This window comes from Tripterygium wilfordii, chromosome 5 (genome assembly GCF_013401445.1).
Source record: "Tripterygium wilfordii isolate XIE 37 chromosome 5, ASM1340144v1, whole genome shotgun sequence".
NCBI classification, from domain to species: domain Eukaryota; kingdom Viridiplantae; phylum Streptophyta; class Magnoliopsida; order Celastrales; family Celastraceae; genus Tripterygium; species Tripterygium wilfordii.
In genome coordinates this window covers 3,147,393-3,170,515 of record NC_052236.1, presented here as the reverse complement: position 1 = coordinate 3,170,515, position 23,123 = coordinate 3,147,393, and the positions used below count along the sequence as shown (strand labels likewise).

The 23,123-nt window shown below is 34.6% G+C and overlaps 1 protein-coding gene and 1 pseudogene across 1 annotated transcript; both read right to left on the bottom strand.

Annotated features, from left to right (window-relative positions):
• LOC119998544 overlaps positions 1-23,123 on the bottom strand; it is a 199,807-nt pseudogene that overhangs the window by 140,475 nt on the left and 36,209 nt on the right.
• Positions 10,157-20,280, bottom strand: LOC119999077 (cell division control protein 2 homolog). The gene is made up of 10 exons (XM_038846591.1): positions 19,940-20,280; positions 19,635-19,670; positions 19,352-19,536; positions 17,577-17,688; positions 14,189-14,362; positions 12,802-12,968; positions 12,638-12,725; positions 12,481-12,534; positions 12,286-12,359; positions 10,157-10,528 (listed from the first exon to the last, which is right to left on the bottom strand). Exons 2-10 carry the CDS (start codon positions 19,641-19,643, stop codon positions 10,522-10,524), a joined length of 870 nt encoding a protein of 289 aa, XP_038702519.1. The 5' UTR covers positions 19,644-19,670; positions 19,940-20,280; the 3' UTR covers positions 10,157-10,521.

Below are 23,123 nucleotides of genomic sequence, written 5' to 3'. Positions count from 1 at the left end.
CATGTATATATGGACAATGCAATCAAAAGTAAAATTCAACTCAAGATTGTTTGGTTTGGTAATTCAACTAAAACAAGCAAAGAGCAAAGTGTTTTTGGTATTTTCTTAGAATTAGGATGCAACTAATGCAAATGAGATGATTTAACAAATATGAGATGAACACCAAGGCTTCGGAATCCCCCTTGGGAAATGACTTGGAATGACATAAATTTACACACATATTTGCTAATTTGGGCATAACGAATCCGTACCTAAGTCGGTTTTAGCGCACCTAAGCCAAATCTCCCTAAAATCGATTACTAGCCATCTTATTGGTCTAGGTCGGATATTCCTAAATACATTCTAGCCATCTTATTGGTCTAAACATGCATAGGAATTCATGGAGTTCTATGGAGATTAGGATTCATACAAATTGTCACCTAATTAAAGGGAGACACATTCATAATCAAATGTTTCAAGAAGCATAATCTACTTGACATATTATTGTCTAAGCAAATTCTCCAAACAATTTCATCCAAAAACCTAAAGTGTTGGCCAAACACCACAAGCATGAATAAATTACAATCAAACATAGAAACACAAGATTTATACCCAAATCAACTCATATGTATGTAAATCAAGTCATAAACGAAGTCATCAAACCCAAGGCTTCAACCTAGCCTTGGCACAAGAGATTTAGTTACACATAATGAGAGAAAAACACAAAAGGAGAGATGAGAAAATCATGAATAAACCCAATTAGCTGAGTAGATCCAAGTTGAGCTGAAGAATCTCTCCTCCTAGCTCCAAGAGTCGCCTCTCCCTCTGCTTTCGCTCCCCAGAAATTCAGTTCTAGGTCTAAAAACTCCCGTAGCTCGGACAAATCGCGACTTAAAACACCTCAGAAAATTGTTTTTCACGCCTAGGCGCGTTGTTTTCACGCCTAGGCGTGATCCTAGGCGTGCACAACTTAAAATTCAAGTCCAACTCTCTGGACTGGGCGTGCAGAAGTGATCCTGGGCGTGCACAATTTTTGCGCCTAGGCGCGCCACGCCTAGGCGCGCGCCTAGGCGCGTTACCCCTAGGCACATTATTCAAATGACCATAACTTCTCCATATGACCTCCGATTTGCATGATTTTAGATTCTACGGAAAGCTTGAGATGTCTACTTTCCAATGCCTTTTGTTGCGCTCAATTCCAATAACGTGACAGAAATTTATGACTATTTGAACACACGAAGGTCGGTGGACATTTTCTTCAATTCAGCCCTTTTTCCGTCGCTTTTCATCCAAACCGCAATCAACCTATCAAAATACAAATCAACACATAAATACACTCATTATTTATCAAAAGAAAGCTTAAGAGGGGATATTTCTACCAAAAACAATAGGTATTATCATACCTATCAGTTCTTACCACTTAGACGCCTCCCGAAACCTTATGATGTTAAGAACATAATAGCATAGGGTTTTGTCAACGGAAATCATTTTGTGCAGGTAAGATAAAATCAAGTATTATATAGTTATTCATTCAATTAATAATTTCCTTACTAATGTGTATGCATATACAGGTGAGCCTTATTGATGAGTGTCTGATACCACCAGTGGCTTTGTATTGGCATCTCTATCATATTATTCAAGTTGATGTGTGGGATGCAGTTTATCAAAATCGTATGACTCAATTCTCATAATTAACTAGTTTAGATGTTGTCACTAGATAGTGACTAGCATTACCTTTTTATATTGTTATGATGATAGACTTTTATTTGAACATTGGTTAATGAAATTTTAGATTTCAATTTGCTTGAATAATAAAGTTTATAAAGTTTCGCATAATAAAGTTCATAACACATATTGTTATGATGATACAATTATATTTAAACTGACATTAATGGAAGTTTACTTTCCAGTCTACTTGCATAATAAAGTTAAGAAAGTTTCGTAAAATAAAGTACATATACTATAATAATCCAAGAATATCAGAGCCGACAAAGTAATACAATGTCATCGAGTATGTGAGTAATCCTCTCAAACTGATCCACCAAATCATTGACACCACTGTCCATATAGTATGTACGGCCCCTACCAACCACAGTATGCCCAATATCAACAACATTTTGCGTTGCGTGATGTAGTCTATCATACGCTGTGATGTCTGTAACACCCCACGGACGTGGTTGAGGACCTGAGGTAAAGGTACAACTCCTCCAAACTGCTCAGGATGAACATATAAATGAGTACGAGACACGTATCACTCCATAAATCCATCAATACAATCTATTCCATCCATCCCAACAGGGACACTCTGTAAACTGTCATCCAATATGTGACTCCTCCATCTATCCCATGTCTAAACATGAATCACGCCAGCCTTGCGCTTCCCACGACGAGTGGCCTCACGACGGGAGGTAGGAGGCAGAGAAGGGGGTGGAATAATCTACACATGTCCGAATTGAAGTAGGACGTGCTCTGGAAATAAGGCTCAACAACATTTGTGAAGATTTTATTAGTTATAAATAAATAACAAAACATGTAAAAAAAATTACTAACCTCGTGAGACGGCATTGTATCAAAAATCAATCGTGTGGCTCTTCCGAAATCTACACCACCTCTAGTAACGTTTCTATCTATCAAACAAGTTGCTCTGGGTAAATCCTCAACATAACGTACAACTAACGGGCATAGAACTGGACGAATACGTGAAAAATGTTCATAAACCCACACCTCTAAAAGGGTGAGATACCCATGACAAAGTGCAGCCGCACCTGAAGCATTATCTCTAACATTAGAAATTTCCATAAACATATTCAAATAGTGTGCATGGACTCGAGTGGTGCCATATTCTACATCGTGACTACTATCTAAGCAAAAATATAGATGTGGATCGGCTTCAAAATCGACCTCCGGATGCTCCTTTGTCTGATTGGGCTAGTTTAGTGACACACTTTGGTAGTGACAAATATACGGTACGTTAAAAAATTAACGTCTATTTATATCTTGTGTTATACTCCCTTCGTCCCATTTTCTTGGTCATTCTTTCTATTTTGGGATGTCTCAAAACTAGTGTCACTTTCCTTCATTAATTAACAATTTTGTTATTGTATTTCAAAATTACCCTTGTAACTTTAATTATCCTTGTTTGAAGAAAAAAAATATTGTCATAAATAAGGGCAAATTTGGAATAACATGGGTATTTTGTGTAGTTGAATTGCATTAAATGATATCTCCTTAAAAAGTTGAATTTTCAAAGGATGACAAACAAATTGGGACGGAGTGAGTACATATTTTAATATTTATTATATCTATGTTGTGATTTTGGACTTTGTCTAAAATATCCCTCCAGAAACTCTCTAAAAGGAACAAAAAGAATCGAGAGAAGGAAGGGGATACTCAAGTAACAGGTCGAAAATCATTTCAGAGTATAAGTTATGTTGCGGTAAGTTTTGATTTTGATTATACTCTTGCAAATTGCAAATAAGCATTGAATGATAAAGTTCATTTGACTATAATATATGTGTTTGATGGATTAATCCTGATATGGGTGAAAGGCGTAGTGAAACGTAGTTATGGAGGATGACTCATCTGTGGGCAAATGGAACATGGGCTGACAAAAAATCCAAGAATGCTCATGTATGACATTTTACATAATTATTCTAATGTGATTGGTTATTTATTTACTCTAATTAGTTCAATCATCTTTATGTGTTGAAAAATATAGAAGGAAATGATGAATCTTCTAAGCCATTCGCAACCCTCACAATCAGGTGAAGACTTGGTGTATCTAACTCCCAAAGAAGCTTTTGTACATGTCATTGGTGAACGGTCAGGACACGCGAGGGGACTTGGATGTGGTCCTAGCGCTGCTACAAGTAGAAAGAACCATTCACGAGCAAATTGAACAAATGTTGAAAGAACGTAATGAACTTGCACAAAGTGTCACAAACTAGGAAGAGACTTTTGATGTTCGTGTTAACGCGACAGTTCAGGCCGCTTTAGCAAAGTTTATGGTAGATCAACAACGATCTCGAGGATGTACTTGTGATGTAAGTAACATATATATAGGGGCGGAACCAACATCGAATATTAAGGGGTGAAACTTTGTGCAGGGGTTCAGGGGCAGTGCCCCATATTTTTTTTTTGGGTTTTATATATATCACTTGTCAACATTAAGATAAAAGTCAATGCTAGTGTTATTAGTCTATACGCCGGATACACCAAGTTACACCTTGTCGCAACTACCATTTTCTCTGCAAGACCACAATCTCATGGAACCCTATAAATGCATTGCTAATTTTTTAAATTTTTTCAATCTTATCAAATGACTCTTTATAATTAATCTTTTATTGGGCTAATGTAGACATGTATCATCATCATTAGTTAGATCATCTTTTAGGCTTACTTATTCAATTGGGTCTTCATTTTATTAATGTATTATCCTAGGCCCATATTATGTAACATTTTATTGGGTTAAGGGGGACATTTATTGAATAACTTACTTAATTTATCTATATAAATTACTAATAAAAAAAAATTTACTAACAAATTTTTTTAAGGGGGCAGTCGTGGGCATGGATGGTTCCGCCCATGCATATATGTCCATAAAATCTAAATGAAATAATGAGTTCTGTATATTTTCTTCCTTATTGATACAATTAGAAGTCTCTCTAAGGTTCTTTATATTTTCTTTCCTTTTGAATCAGGATAGTTCAACCTAATATAGTGACGGGATTGGTGGATGAAGGGTTTTAACAGGCACTACATTCACATGTACGTCATTTTCTTTACCTTGACCCAACTTTCTTCTTCTTGTTGTTCTCCATATTGGTTGGTTTTCTTCTCAATTTCTAAAAATCAATCAATTCAAGGTTCAAGGTTAAGTTGAACTACAAAATTTCGAAGATGAGGGAATCTAGGTCATCCTTGAAATTGCAAATTTTGATTTCTTTGACATTCTGGAGTCTACAAAGAAGAGTGTGGATAGATTTGAGATTGTCACCTTGGTAGATCCGGTCGAACGATCTGAGTTCGACTGCATCGATGAAGAAGTTAGAGATGGGAGGGTGGGCAACATTAACTGATTTGGAGAAAGAGGGGGAGATGAAAAAAAAAATTTGGATTAGGATTTTTTTTTTTGTTTGAGAAAAGCCCATAATCCAACATGTATTGCATATAGGATGCCAAATAAGGTTTTTTTATTTTGAGTTTGTTCAAGTGGGATGTTATATAGGATTTTTTCAATACTTGAGACACGAAAGTGAGACAAAAAAAAAAGGGAAAATGAAGAAAATAAAACCACGCCCATAATTGAGGAACGCAAAAATACATTTTTGCCTTAATTTTTCAATGGATCAATAGCGCTTTTTTGTTTTTTTTAAACAATAGCGTTTTTTTTTTGTTATTTTCTTCATTTGGTGATATCCTCTACAGCCAATTTCTTTTTTCCTTTGTAAATTCTTCTCTTATTGGGATGCACATGTCTAATCTTTTTGTTACCATAATCTGCAAGGTTGCAAAATTTCGTATTATATTTTCCATTATCCTTGGAACTTGGAAGAGAGGTTTTCATTCTTCGATGAATGAATGCTTTTTATCATCTAAATTGCATTTTTTGTGGGGCTTGTAAGATAGGATGGCAAAGTATGTCTATCTGAAAACCACATTCATGTTCCCATGTTATCACTATTTTTAATAGTAATTTTTATCGATTGCGATATACATACATAAGATTGGTATACATAAGTATACATAATGACATGGCATGCTAACTGTGATTGCTTTTGGGAAGCTGACTGTGCAATTTCAAATTTTGAAATTTGAGTATTGAAATACATGAAAATGGGCTTTTCATGTTTCTATAAAATACAATTGTTTTTCTCTCTCCTCTATCGCTCCCTCTCTCCCTCACACGACTTCTCTCTCCCTCTCTCATGGCCAATGTCGGATCTCCGTCGTCCAACCACCAATCCGACCACCACTACCGTCAAAATAAATGCTTGGCCCCTATGGGCAAAGCCCAACCACCACTTGCCGTCATTCGTCACTAATTTTGCCACAAATCCACCTTGAAGCCATGGGTTCTCGTCGGACAAAAAGCACCGATCCAGCTGATTTCAATGTCGATTTGGTAACCTGACACCACCAATGGACTCCCCTACGTGAGGAGCACCTAGCCCAGCCCTTCGTCGACCGAAATGGCCACCGAAAAATGGAGACCCACGTCGAAGGTATACTCCAGTGCGTTATTACACTATACATTTGGCAGCGTTTTTAGCTTTTTCTATTGATTGAACATCTTATGGATTACTTGTGAAGCTTGATAGTGAGTTATTGCACTGTCATAATGAAAAGTGTAATTATTTTGTTTCATAGTTTGTTTGGAAAATATAGTTAACTACACTGTCAATATACATAATGCATTTGAGATTAGTAGGTCATGTTTTTTTTTTGTTTGATTGTTTGGTTAGCTTTTTTCAGTGATTGAATGTCTTATGGATTACTTGTGAAGCTTGACAATGGGTTATTGCACTGTCATAAAAAATATATAATTATCAGGAAAGTGGACTGAATTGGGTGAATTGATTGGAATCATCTTGCTATTTTCTAACTACACTGCCAGTATGCATAATGTTTCCCTTTGTTCCAGGTTCTTATTCTCTTATTCAACGTATTTTGATAAACACTGGAGTTTATGTTTGTGTTTCTGTATGGATTTGTTGAGACTAAGTTAGATGTGGTAGATGCTCATGTTTTTCTTTTTAGATTTGTTATGACTGAGTTGGATGTGATAGATACTAATGTTATTCTTTTTAGATTTTGTTGTGATTGAAGTATTATTTGCTAAAAAAGTTGAACAATTTGTTGGTGATAAACATTGTCATTCCCTTAATATGTCTTTCATGGTGAGACTTTATCACTGGGTATATCCATTTTCTTTCATGGCAGTGACTTATTACATTATATTTTTGACAGTGTATTTTTTTGTCAGTTTATAATGCACTACAAATTACCAGTGTATTTAGCCCCGCTGTTCATTACATAATCATTTTCCTTGTTAAATACATTGGTTTCACTTTTTATGGCATTGAGTTATTACACTCTAGTATGATAGTGTCATAATGACAGAGTCCTTTCATTTTGGTGTTGATATTATATGAATTATTACATTATCAATCACTAAATTTATGTATTTATCTAACAAATGTCTGTTTCAATATTGTTTTGTAGTGAAGAGATGTTTTCACTTGATGAAATTTATAGTAAGATAAATTTCAATCAAGTTGATAGTGTTAATGGTTGTGTTGAGACTGGTGGATCGAATGTCCCAATAATAGGAATGATATTTGACTCGATTGATGCGATGTTTAAATTTTACAAGGATTATGGTCAAGTAAATGGGTTTTCAGTCAAGAGGAGGTCAATAACAAAGAATGCGAATGGTGATTACAGATATATGATATTTACATGCTGGAGGTCGGTTAAATTGGTCTCACGTTTGAAGAATCCAATTAAACATCGTGGTTATAGTAAGAATGAGTGCAAGGCGATGCTTGTTGGTAGACTTCCGTCAATGGGAAGTGGAAGATTACATTGTTTGAAGATATCCACAACCACGATCTCTAAGTCCTACTCATTCTAGATTCTTCGTGTGTAATAGGGAAATAAACCCGAGTGTGAAAAAGCAACTAGAGATTAATGATATTGCTAGAATTCGACCAAACAAGAGTTATGATTCATTTGTCATTGGTGCCGGTGCGCATGATAATTTTACAGTGTATTTGTTTCTCAATTTTTAATGCATTATGAATTATCAATGTATTTAACCAAGCTAATCATGGCAGTGACTTATTACATTATGTTTTGACAGTGTATTTGTTTCCCATATTTTGGCAAGTTTGATTGTTATCATACAGTACCTTATTACATTATGTTTTTGACAGTGTATTTGTTTTTCAGTATTTAATGCATTATGTATTAGCAGTGTATTTTACTACTAATAGTTATGTACATTCATGTGAGGTGTTCATCCATAAATTCATCAATCGATGTGGGGAAAAAATACATGGACATGCCTTTAAGTTATAAGGCTCACTACCGTGCGTTAAATACAATGGTAATTCATTAACAAATGGGCAATAAATACCCTATCAAAACACAATGTAATAAGGCACTGCCATGGACAGCTATGTTAAATACCCTGTTAAATAATAATGCATTAACATCTGGGATACAAATACACTATAAAAACATAATGTAATAAGGCACTGCCATGGATAGCTATGTTAATACCCTGTTACTTCGTAATGCATTAATATGGGTATACCCATTGATAAAGTCTCACAAAGAAAGACATAGCCATAAAAATTTTACAGTAATAAATATTTAAAACACAATAAAACAACATCTTAAACACTCAACACCCTAGATGATTAGCCGCGATGATTGACTGGATTCTTCGAACGTGAAACAAATTTATCCGACCTCCCGCATGTGAATATCATATATCTGTAATCACCATTCGCATCATTCGTTAATGATCTCCTCTTGACTAAAAACTCATTTACTTGATCATAGTCCTTGTAAAATTTAAACATCTCATCAACCGATTCAAACAACATTCCTATTACTGGCACATTCGATCCAACAATCTCGGCACCAGTCTTAACACAATCATTAACACTATCAACTTGATTGATATTGATCTGACTATCAATATCATCAAGTGAAACCATATCTTCACTGCAAAAAGAATATTGAAACAGATATTTGTTAGATAAAACCATAAATTCAATAATTTATAAGGTAATAAGACATATAAAATGAACACCAAAAATTAACTGAACTGACATTATTACACTATCATAGTAGAGTGTCATACTGACAGTGTAGTTAATTATATTTTCCAAACAAACCATGAAACAAAATAAACTACTAAATCATACAATGAGACAACACAAGCTAAATTTCCCAAACGGGCAGTGTAGTTAACTATATTTTCCAAACAAACCATTAAACAAAATAACTACACTTTTCATTATGACAGTGCAATAACCCACTATCAAGCTTCACAAGTAATTCATAAGATGTTCAATCAGTAGAAAAAGCTAAATACACTACCAAATGTATAGTGTAATAACGCACTGGAGCATACCTGCGACGTGGGTCTCCGTTTTTCAGTGGCTGTTTCAGTCGACGAAGGACTGGGCTAGGTGCTCCTCACGTAGGGGAGTCCATTGTTGCTTTGCCAAATCGACATCGGAATCAACTGGATCTGTGATTTTTGTTCGTTGGATACCCATGGCTTCATGGTGGATTTTTGACAAAATCAACAACCGTTGATGGCAAGTGGTGGTTGGGTGTTGCTCCTGGGGGCCGGACGCTTCTTTTGGCTGCAGTGACGGTCATATCAGTGGCCGAACGACGGAGGTCCGGTTTTGACCGTGAGAGAAGAAGAGAAAATTGCGTGAGAGAGAGGAGAGGGAGACATAGAGGAGAGAGAAATGTTAAATATGAGGAGAGATAAAAGCCAGAGAAATAGAGAGAAACATGGTTTTTAGGTAACGTAAGCTTGTGGATAACGTAGAAATAAAGAGAGAAATAACAGACGGGATGAAGACTAGGAAAGATAAGCGGGAAAGACAATGACTGAGTTTTGAAGGTTTTGTGTAAAATATCTATGTGGCATGCCACATAGATTATATATATTATGTATACAAAATATTATGTATGCATGTAATTTTCCAATTTTTATTGCAGGAACTAAGTGGCAGAGACTAACTATTGTTTATGAGAGGAATAAAAACCGAAAACCAATGTAATCTGAAAAATACGATTATTTCGGTTTAATTATCCAAATATATATGGTCTGGTTATGAATTCTAAAATATCATAATCAAATCATTTCAAACATTTTTTGCTATATCTAAGGATAGGTCAAATTGATGCGTAAATCTTATACCAAAATTCTTTGAACTGACAATAAATCTTGAGACGCTCAAAACACACATCATCACATCACATACTCAAACACTCCTATTCTCAAGAGTCAAAATCAGCAGATTGTCCATCGCAAAAGACAACGAACACCCACCCATGAATTCGTGTAGTGTTGCACCTTTTCGACAAGGTAATTCCTAAAATTAAAAAGTGACGAGTCCAAATGGTGAAAATATGCTAAATGTCACAAAATAATGGGTGGAATATAAAATGGAGCACCAAAGTAAGCCTTATTTTTCGTAACTATTATCTGTTTCCAAATTTATGCACATGATAGTGGTCAATGAACTTTCTATACACCTAAAACAGTGTCTGGTCAGATCTCTATAGTCTATACACCTAAAACATGGAATTTGAAATCTCAAGATTAGGGAACTATTGCAGAAGCAAAATCCAGCTCCATATGTACATTTGATGAAACTCCCACAAGTTTTACTTCTTTATCACACCATCCTTCACAAATGGACAGCAACAGAGAAACGAATAGTATGCCTGCCAGAATAGTTCTTCAATAAATCCACAACGAGTGCAATATACCCAATCATTCACCTACAACCTGTTAAAAAAGATGAAATAACACTTGTTTAGTAAATGGATCTACTGTTTCCAAAAATATTACATAAAAAATTCCATACGGAGATGATTCACAACAATAAACCGAATTGAACTCCTGCAATTATTTTGGCATTATCCTCATAAATTGATAGACGAACTGACAATGGTCTATTTATCTAGCAATAAACACTGCCTATAAATAGTCTAATTGGTTCTGCATATTATCCTCCTCCTTAGTCTTGCCTAACACAACCGACATAAAAGTATTTTCATTTTTTGTAAGAAAAAAAATACTGGAGGTTAGAGCATTTTCTTCATTATTTACGGGTTTAACTTTTGCCATTCGCAATAGAGATAGCTTTCTATAAAGAAATAATAAAATCAGCAAGCATGAACTTAAACCTCAACCTCAACAAGGATGCCCTATGCATGCGCTTATGAACAATTTTATGCATCATCAGTATATGCAAGGTTTATAATGGAGATCAGACAATCAAGATGAGATAGAAGATAAATAATATGGTTCCACCTAGATTATATAAACGACATGCTCTAACAAATACAAAAGTCAAAAGCTAAAGAATTCAAATGAAAAATGAAGCCATCGTCTACAAAATTGAACCTCTGGCCTCCCTGTAAATAGATTTAAGTTGCACAGATTAATACTAGAGGTCCATTCAAACTCCTGGGCCTAATATAAATGAAATGATCATCCAGATTAAAAAAGTAATGGGGCCAGAGTTCCTAAATTAAAGATGAAACAGTAATCATCTAGGAAAGATACAGAGGGCGGTTGTTGAGCAAGAAAAAGTGGAGGGGCATAAAAAGCTAAAGGAATAAAAGAAAATCTTGAACAAACATTTAGATGTCTAATATTTGATAGGTTTATATATCTGCAATTTCACTAAAGCAGGCATAAGTAACTTAAGATTATTGAATGGCAATTACGGTTAGGTTACATGGAAGGGGATGGAAATAAACCTGGTGAGTTAAATCTTAGCAACCCAATGGACAGATGAATATATTTCTCCAAAATAGAATTCAAGAGAAAGTGAGAAAAGATTAGATACAGATAAATTTTTAGGAGAAGGAGAAAAAGAGAAGTGTGAAGAAGATATTACGGGAATGAACCTCTAAAAGCAAAAAGCTTTTGCTTCTTCCTGCTTTGATTATCCAAACATTGTAAAAATTAGAAAAAAATATTTTTAAAAATATTAAAACTTCTACAAATTGGAGAAAAATAAAAGTTCAATACAGATATCCAACGCCCTTGTACCAGATTTACTTCCCAAAGTGTTTAAAAGTAATAAATTCAAAGGTTCAGTAGATGAATTTAATTAAGGCATGTGTGAATAGAATAGTTTGAGTCTCATGGTATGATCATTAAGCTTGTGAAACTATGTCCTAAATTTCTTTAAATTGTTTCCTTATCCTTTCATTGTCCTAATTTATTTATTTTTTTTATACAACTATCTCCATAATGGATAGCAAAAAACTTCCTGAAGAACCCTTTTAATTGTTATTATAAACATCATCTCTTTATTTTGACTGATAATGAAAATGATGATGTAGGACATTTTAATGTAACAAAAAGTTATTGGAGCATCTCATAGTTGAACACACGACGTTTTTTTCAGGGATAAGCTAACACCCAATATATCTAATGAGTTCAAGTCAGTGAGAACCTACTGGGACATTGTAGTATAGGATCTCAGGTGTCATAAAAAATTGAAAAATTCAATTCCATAGGCAACTTACAAGTCACAGAAATAGCGGTGCTGCAGTGCCTCATATGCGGTGATTCTTTGGTTCGGGTCCCAAAGAAGCATCTTCTGCAATGCATCTCAGAGAAACAGAGTAAGATTAGTTCCAAGATCACTTTTAGCATAAATCCTATCATTCTCCCTTCTAGGGAGGGGAACAGAAAGTTCTAGTTGTATCTAAGCAACTTACAGACAAAAGATCTAGTCCAACTGAATCAAGCCTTTCCACCTGACTTTTCAAACCCTGTTCAACAGATGGGGTCAAAAGGTAAGAACTACTGAACTACCAACCCTTAATATTCCTTAGAGACCAAAAAGAGATACTCCAAAGTCCAAACATCTTTTACCTGAGGAGTACTGGATGCCACTGAATGGAGAGTGGGTGCAAAACAAGACAAATGCGGCCAAGTAGTTTCATCTGGGACACCCAAAATTCTAAATGCAAAAGTAGTAGATAAGAAGGTGACGAAGAAAACCCATGATGCATTAATATATGTAAGTTGAAAGACACCTTTCAATGTGAGCAATTGAGCACAGTTCTCTATTATTCCAAAACAATTGTTGTCCTTCTCGCACCATCTCCGCAAAAATACATCCAGCAGCCCAAATATCAACAGGAGTTGAATATGTAGGTGCACGAAGAAGTTGCTCAGGTGCAGTATACTCATATGTGCACTCCTGGAGGATAAAACAATATGAAGCTAAGAAATGGGATATTCAATCATATAATCTATTTTTACCAGATAAAACAATAGTACAATATAAATCTCGAATAATTAAATTACTAATGTAGTGGGGCATAATCTATGCCATCCCAAAATGACAGCCAAGATCACTGAAACCATATATTTAGAGTTCAGAAAATTAAGTCCTAAGTTTTCTTTTAATACCCTTTCTCCTCTTCTCACAAATCCCAAGAATTAGCGGCAGCACCTCTTGCCTCATAGTTCTTCATCAGATGTTACCAGCCTACTAAAGATGGCAATGCCAGCAGCAAATCTACTGATATCTAACAACAGAAATTATTGATAATGTAATCTTAGAGACCGGATAAGCCAGAAATGCAAGTAGGAGAGATCAAACACAGATTACTCCAAAAAAAAAAAAAAAAGAAAAGTGCTGCCGATGGAATTAAGCTTATGATCGGATCCAGCTTTTATTTTGGGCTGAAAAGCACTTTTATAAGGCAAAATTGAAGAAGTCTAAAGATTTTACGGGCAATTTTGAGCCGGTTCCGGTGCTGTGAACCATGCCCATAACAGTAATTAGGCAATTAAGGCTCCCAAATCTTGTAAAGGGGGGTTTCTAGCATTTAATGGAAGTAAATAAAATTGGGACCAGAGTAGGAATTAAGTTTTAATAATACAATATTGAGACGAGAGAATTAAACCATAAGCTTCACACACACAGGTTTCCTTAGACGCCACACCAAAAAAGCTTGATTGCTTCACACAATCACAGAAAGTATAATCGCTGGTTTGTTCACCATACTAATTAAAAGATACTACAAGGATCTCATAGTCAAACAATGACCTAGACTTTTTGGACTTCTAGTCTTTGATTGGATCTCCTTTTTCTTTCAACTTATAAGTGTTTTTTGGAACTTGTTACATTGTAAGTAGTGCTAAAAGCACTTACAAGTTAAAAAGCAGATCCAAACAAAGCCCTGGTTCAACAGGTTTGAATTCAAATAAACTAAAATAAGAAAATTCTGAAGCTTCCTAAAGAAGCATAATAAAGACTCGATATCAACAACCATAGTCTAATCTATCTCCAAGCTACGTTTTTTTTTATCTTTACAGGTGGCAGAGATCAATACGCTTTTCAAGAATGAAGAACAAATGCACACACACATGATCACTATGCTAAAAAAATAGTAATGATAATAATAATATTACCGTATGTGTATAGGCCTCAGCTGGCTCATCAATATATCGAGCTAATCCGAAATCTGCAATCTTCACTTTCAAGGTCTTCTTATCTACGAGAATATTGCTTGGGCAGAAATCTCGATGAATGACCTTATTAGAATGCAAATAGCAGAGACCGCTCAAGATCTCGTACATTATCCTCTACACCCAAAAAGGAAAAGATAAAAGAAATGAAATTAAAATAAACAAAGAAATGAAATTAAAATAAACAAATAAATAGAATTATTCTTTTATCACATGAAGTCATGGCGTGCAAGTGCTAAAAGAACGTTACATATTACAAATATCAGCCAGCAAGATTTTTCCAATAAGCTTTCCTCATTAGAAAAATCGAAAGTAAACTTTTGCCTGATGAACATGAACTATGGATAATACTTAACTTAGCAGGAACTCAAACACATCAATCACAAGATATCACGCCCACTTTCACATGCATCTTCAACTAAAGGAAACCCAACTAGGATGGCTATCTTCCTCTCTGTCTCCCTTGTCTCTCCTCTCCCATATCTCCTACATTTTTATTTACTTATTATTGTCATTATTATTATTGAACTTGGCTGATCACATTTTCATTACCGTTTGATTGGTCATACTTTGTCAATGAATTCAACAGTACATAAATACATAGTACATATTTCAAGTTCATGACGGAATTTAACATAGGCATCTTTGAGTAGAAGAGTATAGTCAAGGTCAAAGGAGAGGGGCATTTGTGGCAGTGTTAAAAGGTTGAATTGGAGTTAAAGACAGGAATTTATTTAAAGCTATTTAACTTAACTCTGGTTGACCTACCCAATCCATGCAAACCACATAAACATCTTTTTCTCCTCTTCATAAATGTGTTGTGTCCCACTTATTCAAGGATATTACATGGTCAAACACGTACTATAATGATAGTATGACGTAGCAGCAGAATAATCAAACAAAGAAAATCACACCTTGCTGCCTTGTTGATTCTCACACGAGAGAATAGCCAAGAACACAAGAAAGCTATGCCTTGTTGATTCCCACGGGAATACCAAGTTGATAGAAGTTGAGAAACGTCTCACACTTTTATTCAATTAAAAGAAGCTCTCTTAAACAAACTATAAGAGAAACCAAACCTTCCTATAATTCTATGTGTAATAGGACATCAACACAAATTAAAGTAGACGTAAATAGAAAACAATTACAATGCAAAATAATAGGAAACTAGTTAACTTGAACTCCAAGCAATACTGGAAGTCATCCCTTGCGCCGATCAAAACGTGACATAAAAGAGAGAGCAATCCGTGCTGCATCATAGTATCTCTTTATTCCAGCATTGCATCAATCTAAAGCTAAAGCATATCCTTTTCCCCCATTACTAGAGAGAAACCTATTTTTTTTGTAATCTCTCACATGGCATCCCACACAAGCTATTTATTGAGCTTCACAAAGCCTACAAGAAGTGAAGAAATTCTTTTTTTTCATCTATATAAGAAAATGTATTGTCCTTATCACCCTATTGGCATAAGCGCTACAAGTTTTCCCTCAGGTGTCTACTATGAAACACCCACCTCCAAATACGATTTATTCTATATTCTCTCTAAAATAAAATAAAAAATATATATAAACTCGTTTGCACATATTAACAAAGCAAAATCAATTTATTGAAGATATCAAAAGTGCAAAAACCTAGGTTCATACTACATAATCATGGTTTCCTAATAAGAGTAAAATTTCAACAATGAAAACTAGGAGAGAAAGATGGGGCTGGTGAGAAACCGGCAAAAACTTCCATAACCTGTAAGGACCATAGACTAGTAACCCATTCTATATGCAGAAGCAATCTAATTATAAACATTTACATATTTACTTCTACTTACCCTAACTTAAGTATCTCCCTAGCCCTTTCGATTTTCACCATGGTCATTCACTCACCAGAGGTCTGGCCCCTGAATAACAAACTCTAAATAGGGGTTCAATCTATGAGCTATTTTATCTTCAAAGCTTCTTCCTCTTCCTTGAAATTATAATTATTAAAAATAAAGTATCTTATGCACCTCATGTCATTTACCACACTCCAGACCAAGAGCCTTACACTGATACAAGGGGTTATGAACAAGTGAATTGATTCGACATCACATAAGCAAACTAATGTTCAAAATATCATTTGCACAAAACAGTTAAGAAACAAGCTTATAACCATAATGATGCAAATGTTATTCGAGGCAAATTAGAGAAGTATTGCAAAAGAAGGGAAGAACCAAATTTGAAGGCATGTATTGTAATATGGCAAAATACTAACTCATAAATTGCATAGAAGATTAATTAGCTAATTCTAATTTATGTTTTATACTTTTATAGGGCAAGTTTTATAATTCCTGTTCGTAGCAGCTGTAAAATACACAGCTTGGTTAATCTTTATGGCTGCATCACTAACTTTGGATCAGGTTCATTGGGACCTTGATTTGTCTTTTGATTAGGCCCCAGAAATTACTTGGTCCTCAAATTTACCTGATCCAAGGTCGTTTTTGACCCCAAGTTTAGTTCCCTATGAATATGAAGATGTAATGGATTTTAGAGACATGGTGTCTTATTAAAAATATTTGCTATCTAAAACTTGTGATGCATGATACATCTATTCTTAGTGCGTGAGTATATAAAAGAACTGGGTGAGAGTGCCTAGGGAATATCTTTCCTCTCTTCTCCTCTAGCTATTCTCTCCCTACCAGCTGACTTTTGATTAAAGAACACCGTATCCATCCTCTTGCAACCATATACCAAGATTCCTATACCACTGCCAAACATCACTAGCAATTTTCATCACTTGTAGTAGTCAGTAATTCAAGGCTGTCCAGCCATTTCTTGTGCTGAAATTAAGAGATCATGCAACCTACAATAAATAACACATGCATGGTACGGCACACAGTCTGCTTTACCACCACCTTTTTGAAAATTATGTTGTTTCTTTTTTCCCTTATCCCTTAGGTATATCTATTTTGAAACCCCACCCAACCAAAACAACACAAACAGGAGAAGAAACTTTACTATATATCCACCAGCATGCCAACAACCTGAGAAGTCTCAAATGCAAAAGGGAAAAGGTATCTACTAAATGCATCTGTCACCACATCCCAATTCAAAGTGTTGCTCCATTTTAATTTTTTTATATACAGGCAAGGTGTTTACCTTTTGAATATAACCAAAAATAAAAGGAAATATATTAAGAAAATCACCTAGATCAACATCCATCCATCGTCCCAAAAATCACTCCAGAAAGTAGAAACTTTGAAATTTAAAATGTAGAAGATAATCTAATGTCATCAAATGCAAAACATGACAAAATCAGTATCAACAACACAAAAAGAAAGCAGAACTCTCGCCAACCAACCTTTATCAGATTCAGATCAGGTTTCTCCTCCATGATGAAATCAGCAAGGTCACAGTCCAAAAACTCAAACACAAGATACAAAGTACATCCGTCAATAATGACATCCAACAACCTGCCAAGGCAAGACCGGACTGGTTAGATTGGACAAAGAATCTTAACATAAGATCTTACCCCACGAATGAGAAAAAAAGAGGTCTTACCACATTAGTAACAAGAGCTTAATTGATGAAGCCACATGATACAGATGGCGAAAGCCCATAATTTTACACAAATTAAAAATGTAGATTCTGGATTGCATAATTTAGAATTTGGCTTCTGATTTTCCAAAACACAAGTTCATTGTGTAGGATCTTTGCATATTATAGTCCCAATTCACGAGGTCTTTCCCTAGCAAATTTGGGCCCTCGTTTCTGTGTATCTTCATCCTGAAGTTTTATCTACTTTACATTTGGGCTACATATTTGGTTGGGCATTTATCATGTGCATGAAAATCTAGAATGAAACCACAGAAGTGGCAACCTATTTAACCACTAAGCAGTCCAATCAATTGGTCAAAAAATTATCTATCTGATATTCTAGTTTTATCACACATGCACTGCACATGTATCCCAAATAAATTAAATATGAAATAAATTTAATTACGAATGATATTATACTGAGGAAACTCTCAATAGTTTAACCAATATGAATATAATGAAGATAACATCAACCACAAATAAAATAATTAAATAAATAAAATGACCACCAAGTTAAAAAGTAAAACGCCTCATTAGAGAAAAATATCTAACATAGCATGGTTGGTAAAAAGGTACAATTCGCAGTTTGGATCGAATGATTCTTTTACGGTTCACTTTGAAATCAGACATGCAATAATGGTTATTGAATTGTACCAATCGTGAACCAAATCATAATGAATCATGAACCAAGTCATAATGAATCGTGAGTTGTGACACAATTAACAACGATTTGTGTTGAAGGCTTCCAGTTACAATACTACTAGAATTTGTCATCAAAGAGCAACAAAAAAGTTTGCCCAAATTACAACAATATTTATTTGAATTGAAAATGTTAAAAGAATATATTGATACCCAAGCAACAAACATATATTGGTTCAACTAACTCAAATATATCCATGATAATTACTTGTGCTGATTTTTAAGACGTCAAAATGGGGATGTGAAACCACGTTCTTCACAATCAAACAAGCATCTCACAGACTAGACAACTTGATCCTCATAATGAATGACAACAACCACGTTATAGTATGTTATTTTATTTATTTTATGACAAGATATGTCTTCTATAGAAAATATTAAACTTTCCTAAGGACCAATGCTATTTTAAACAATTCACGATTTGATTCAGTTCACAATTCATAGATGGGCCTGTCAATTCACGATTTAAACCTGGATTTGACAACCATGAATAACCTCAGAAATTGGAGACATGAAAAACTACAAAAATAAAATAAAATAAGTGGAGTAGGTCAATAAACAATCATCATAAAGTATGATATAATTTGATCAAATGCCAAAGCTGGTTCCACATGACACCAGTCTCTAATGTGGACTTCTTTTTTGCTCTTTTTGTTAAGGTAAGACATATGACATTCCAACATAAGTATAAATCAAACGAAAAAGAATATCCAAGTTCTTCTACCATTACATATGCAAGTTAATTTGATAAGGAGACATAGGAAAACGACCTAGAAATGTTCATCAGAATTTCAAAAACATGATGTTATTCTCAATTATTGGTAGAGAGATTTTGCTTACTTGACAATGCCGTTGTGGTTTAGTTCTCGAAGGATCGAGATCTCTCTCAATATGCGAGAAGGGAACCCATCAAATTCATTGAATATTTGGATCACTTTAACAGCCACATCACGTTGCTCCTCATGGTCATAATATTGGTAAACAATGCCAAATTGACCACTTCCAATCTCCTTTTTCAATTCGTACTGCCAGCCAAAAATTAGTAGCAAAATGGAGGGGAATAAGAATAACATCAAGAGAGATAAGGAAAAAGAAAAGACTAAAAAATACAAATAAAATGCACCTTGTCCATCTTTAGCAATGTAAATGCACACTCACGCTGCATGGATGGAAAGAGACAGAGAATGAGAAACCAAGAAGGCTTCCTTGTTTGAAAAGAAAAATAAACAGAAAACTATAACCCTTATCGAAAAAGCTGTGGAAAAGTGAGGAAAAACCCTTGTCGGAACCTTTAGAAGGGAACGTACAGTTTGGTTTTGGGGGAGCCCGACAGGGTAACCCTCAAATACTTTACTTTCTTGAATTGAGAATTTTCCTTTTCCCGGGAACCAAAAAGTTGTGCACCTAGAAACAAGTAAAAAAGCATACCCAAAGGCTCAAACCGAAGCAGGTGCTTGATTGACGATTAAAGAACAAGAGCTTGAGCGGCGTAGTAGTCCCTATGGCAGAAGTAGTCCATTGCTTTTTAACAGTCAAAAGATCACGAGGTCTTATTCTTGAAGGCGTCAATTCAAGAATCGAAGGAGGAGGAGTTTTTGGGCCAAATTGATCTGAAGGAGTTCTTGCAGCAAGGAATCGAAGGTGGAGGAGGTCTCCGGTGTTAATGGTTGACGTAGTGATCGCGGCTATGCAGGAAAACAGGATGAAGGACAGAAGGAGATCGACGGAAGGCGAGAGGGTTTAGAGGGTCGTGAAGAAGAAAATTGATGGGGTAAGAGCATCCACAATGTGAAGAATTTGAAGTATTTGAGATTGAGATGATACTTTCTTGATAAGTTAAGTGTTAGATGTTCACAATGGGTATAATGGAGTGTATTTCAAGTACTTGAAATGTTACTTTTTTGATAAATATAGTGCTACATACACACAATGGGTGAAAAATTACACTTGAAAATTTAGTTGTGGAAAAAGGATACTTGAGAGTTGGAGTATGTATATAGTTGATGAATAGTGAAGAGAGAGGTGATGAATAGTGAAGAGAGAGGTGATGAAAAGGAAGAGAGAGATGATAAAAAGGAAGAAAGAGAAGATGAAAAGAAGAGAGAGATATGAAAAAGAAGAGAGAGATGATAAAAAGGAAGAGAGAGAAAATAGAGAAAGTGAGTATGAAGTGTTGGAATGTATGGAGTGTTGATGAATAATGTATATTGTGGGATTCACTCATCTAATTAAATTGTGCCACGAAGGATAGATGAGAAGAGAGAGAATGATTTTGAAGTGCTGGATATTTGGTGCATCACTGTGGATGCTCTAAATAGGGTTTCTCAAAATTAAGAAAACATCAAAACAATAATCTCCAATATAAATTTATTTTAATGTGAGTATTACGTCTTTGATATTTAATATTATTATTATTATTTTGTAAAGCAATAATTTTCTACATTAATTATTTTATATATTAATATTATTTATAGATAAATATTTTATGTAAATATTATAAACTTTTTTAATAAAAATTATGCTTAAGCTTAATTATTTTAATTTATCAAATTATAAATTGTTTAGTTGTAATTTTTAATAGATAAAATTTATATTTTAAAAATATTTAAATTTTAAAAATACAAATAAAATATATTTTACACAACTTAACCGCTTAACACAGTTAACAACTCTACCAAACACCTCCTCACAGCTTATTTCAGAGTTTTAAGCTCAGTTTTATATTCACAGCTTAACAGTTAGCGTTGAAAATCAATACAACCGCTCTCCCAAACACACACAATATTATTTGGATTTGTTTTTCCATCCAAATCTTTCAAGATTTTTTTTGGATTTTTTTAATTGTTATTATTTTTAAATATTTCAATTTTTACTATATTTTAATTGTTACGTCATAATTTTAAATATATTTGATTTTAATCTTCTAACAACTATTTAAAATTACACAATATATTGGTAAGGAGTTGAGACGCTAATTAAGTTAGAGTAATCAAGTAATTTAGACACTAATTAAGTTAGAGTAATCGAGTAATCTAGACAGATGAATCAATATCCAATTCGATTCAAACCAATAGACGCCTATTCTATTCAGTGCGAGTAGTCTAGATAGATGAAAAATCTCCCTTAAATATCCAGATCTAAAAATTGGCTTTCCTCTTTCGATCATTAACCGTCTCGAGTTATACTCTGCTTAACTACACCAGAGAACTAGAGAAGATCATCAACGAGGATGAAGCAATTGACAAATCAATATCCCAATAACTTTGCTGCAAAACTTTCCTGAAAAAAATTTACGACCAACTGTCAAGGGAGGCATGCGATGAATGGTTGTTTCAGGTTAGTTAATCACAAAATACTCATCTTATTAATGTCAGAGATGAAGGCAATGACCAAGTCGTCGTTGTTGTTTATGCTCTTTTATGTGTCCTCACCTTCAAATTCTACCATCATCATTTAATGATTTTGTTGTTTTTTTTGATATATTCTATCTAATTTCTTTATAGCATAACTCAACAAGATTAACTGAAAAATTAGGTCCCTTACTCATATTCATTGCTTTGTTCATTTAATACGTTTATAGCTAGAGGAAGTTAAAATTGAATAATACATATTTTCCTTTATTGATTATACTATATATAATTTCTCACAATTGAACAAAAGACCACTTTGTCTAATTTTCATGAGCAAAATCTAGATATACTTGGCTTCTCCAAGTTTTATTTTTTGGGGAACTCTTAAGGTCCCTATCTCATTTGTTGCTTTTGTTCATCAATCATCATGCACACCCTTTTTAATGGAGTTTGATGTTTAGGTACCTTTATAAATTAATTTATCCATTAAGTCTTTTGAACTGTGTTTCTTCTCTTTTTAATTATGTGCTCTTACCATTGATATATTTTCAATTTTACTCATTGTCAATTAATGATTTTGTTGTTTTTTGGGTTAAGTATCAAAAAAACCCATTTACTATACAAAACCGCTCAATTGAGCCTTTCTACTTTTTTTTCGGCCCAACTATGCCCTTCTACTTTTGAGAATGGGTCCGGTCACGTTAGCCCCTGATGCTAACTAACGTTAATTTCTGCTGATGTGGCATTTTCTTTTCCTTTGTGTATTTTTCATTAATTTCTTTAAAAAATACTTTACAAATGACATGACATAGTATTAAAAACCCAGTTCAATGAAAGATAAAACCATTTTGAAGAAAATCAAAAACCTACATCTGCGAGGAAGATTGTCGCACAGAGAGTTGCCAAGTTCGATTGGCGAAGATGGTCATCACTGCATCCATTTTGCTCCGATTTGGGTTTCATTTGAATCGTCTGTCTCTGATTGAAGCAAGGTATGGATTGTATCCTCAGGTATTAGGTTATTAATTTGGGAGAAAGGGTTTCTACTTGGGGTTAGGATTTTGTTTGGCTTCAATCTCATCCATTATTCGATCTTCCACAATGTAACGGCCCGACCCACTAAAGCCCAATCTCCCCACCAACCATCGAACTTGGCCCATACCAAGCCCAACCTGGCAGTTCCCAATCCCTTCCGGCCCATACCAGAAAAGATTGGACAATAGTTTAAGGTCTGCAGCGCATTATATTCTGCACCCAGGGAC

Bases quoted from the DNA above. Each gene is read 5' to 3' on its own strand.
- LOC119999077 (XM_038846591.1), bottom strand. The intron at 17,689-19,351 runs GTAAGCAAAATC...TTGCCTTGGCAG, and splicing joins AACCACAACGGCATTGTCAA to GTTGTTGGATGTCATTATTG. The intron at 12,360-12,480 runs GTAAGTTGCTTA...GATGCATTGCAG, and splicing joins TTGGACTAGATCTTTTGTCT to AAGATGCTTCTTTGGGACCC.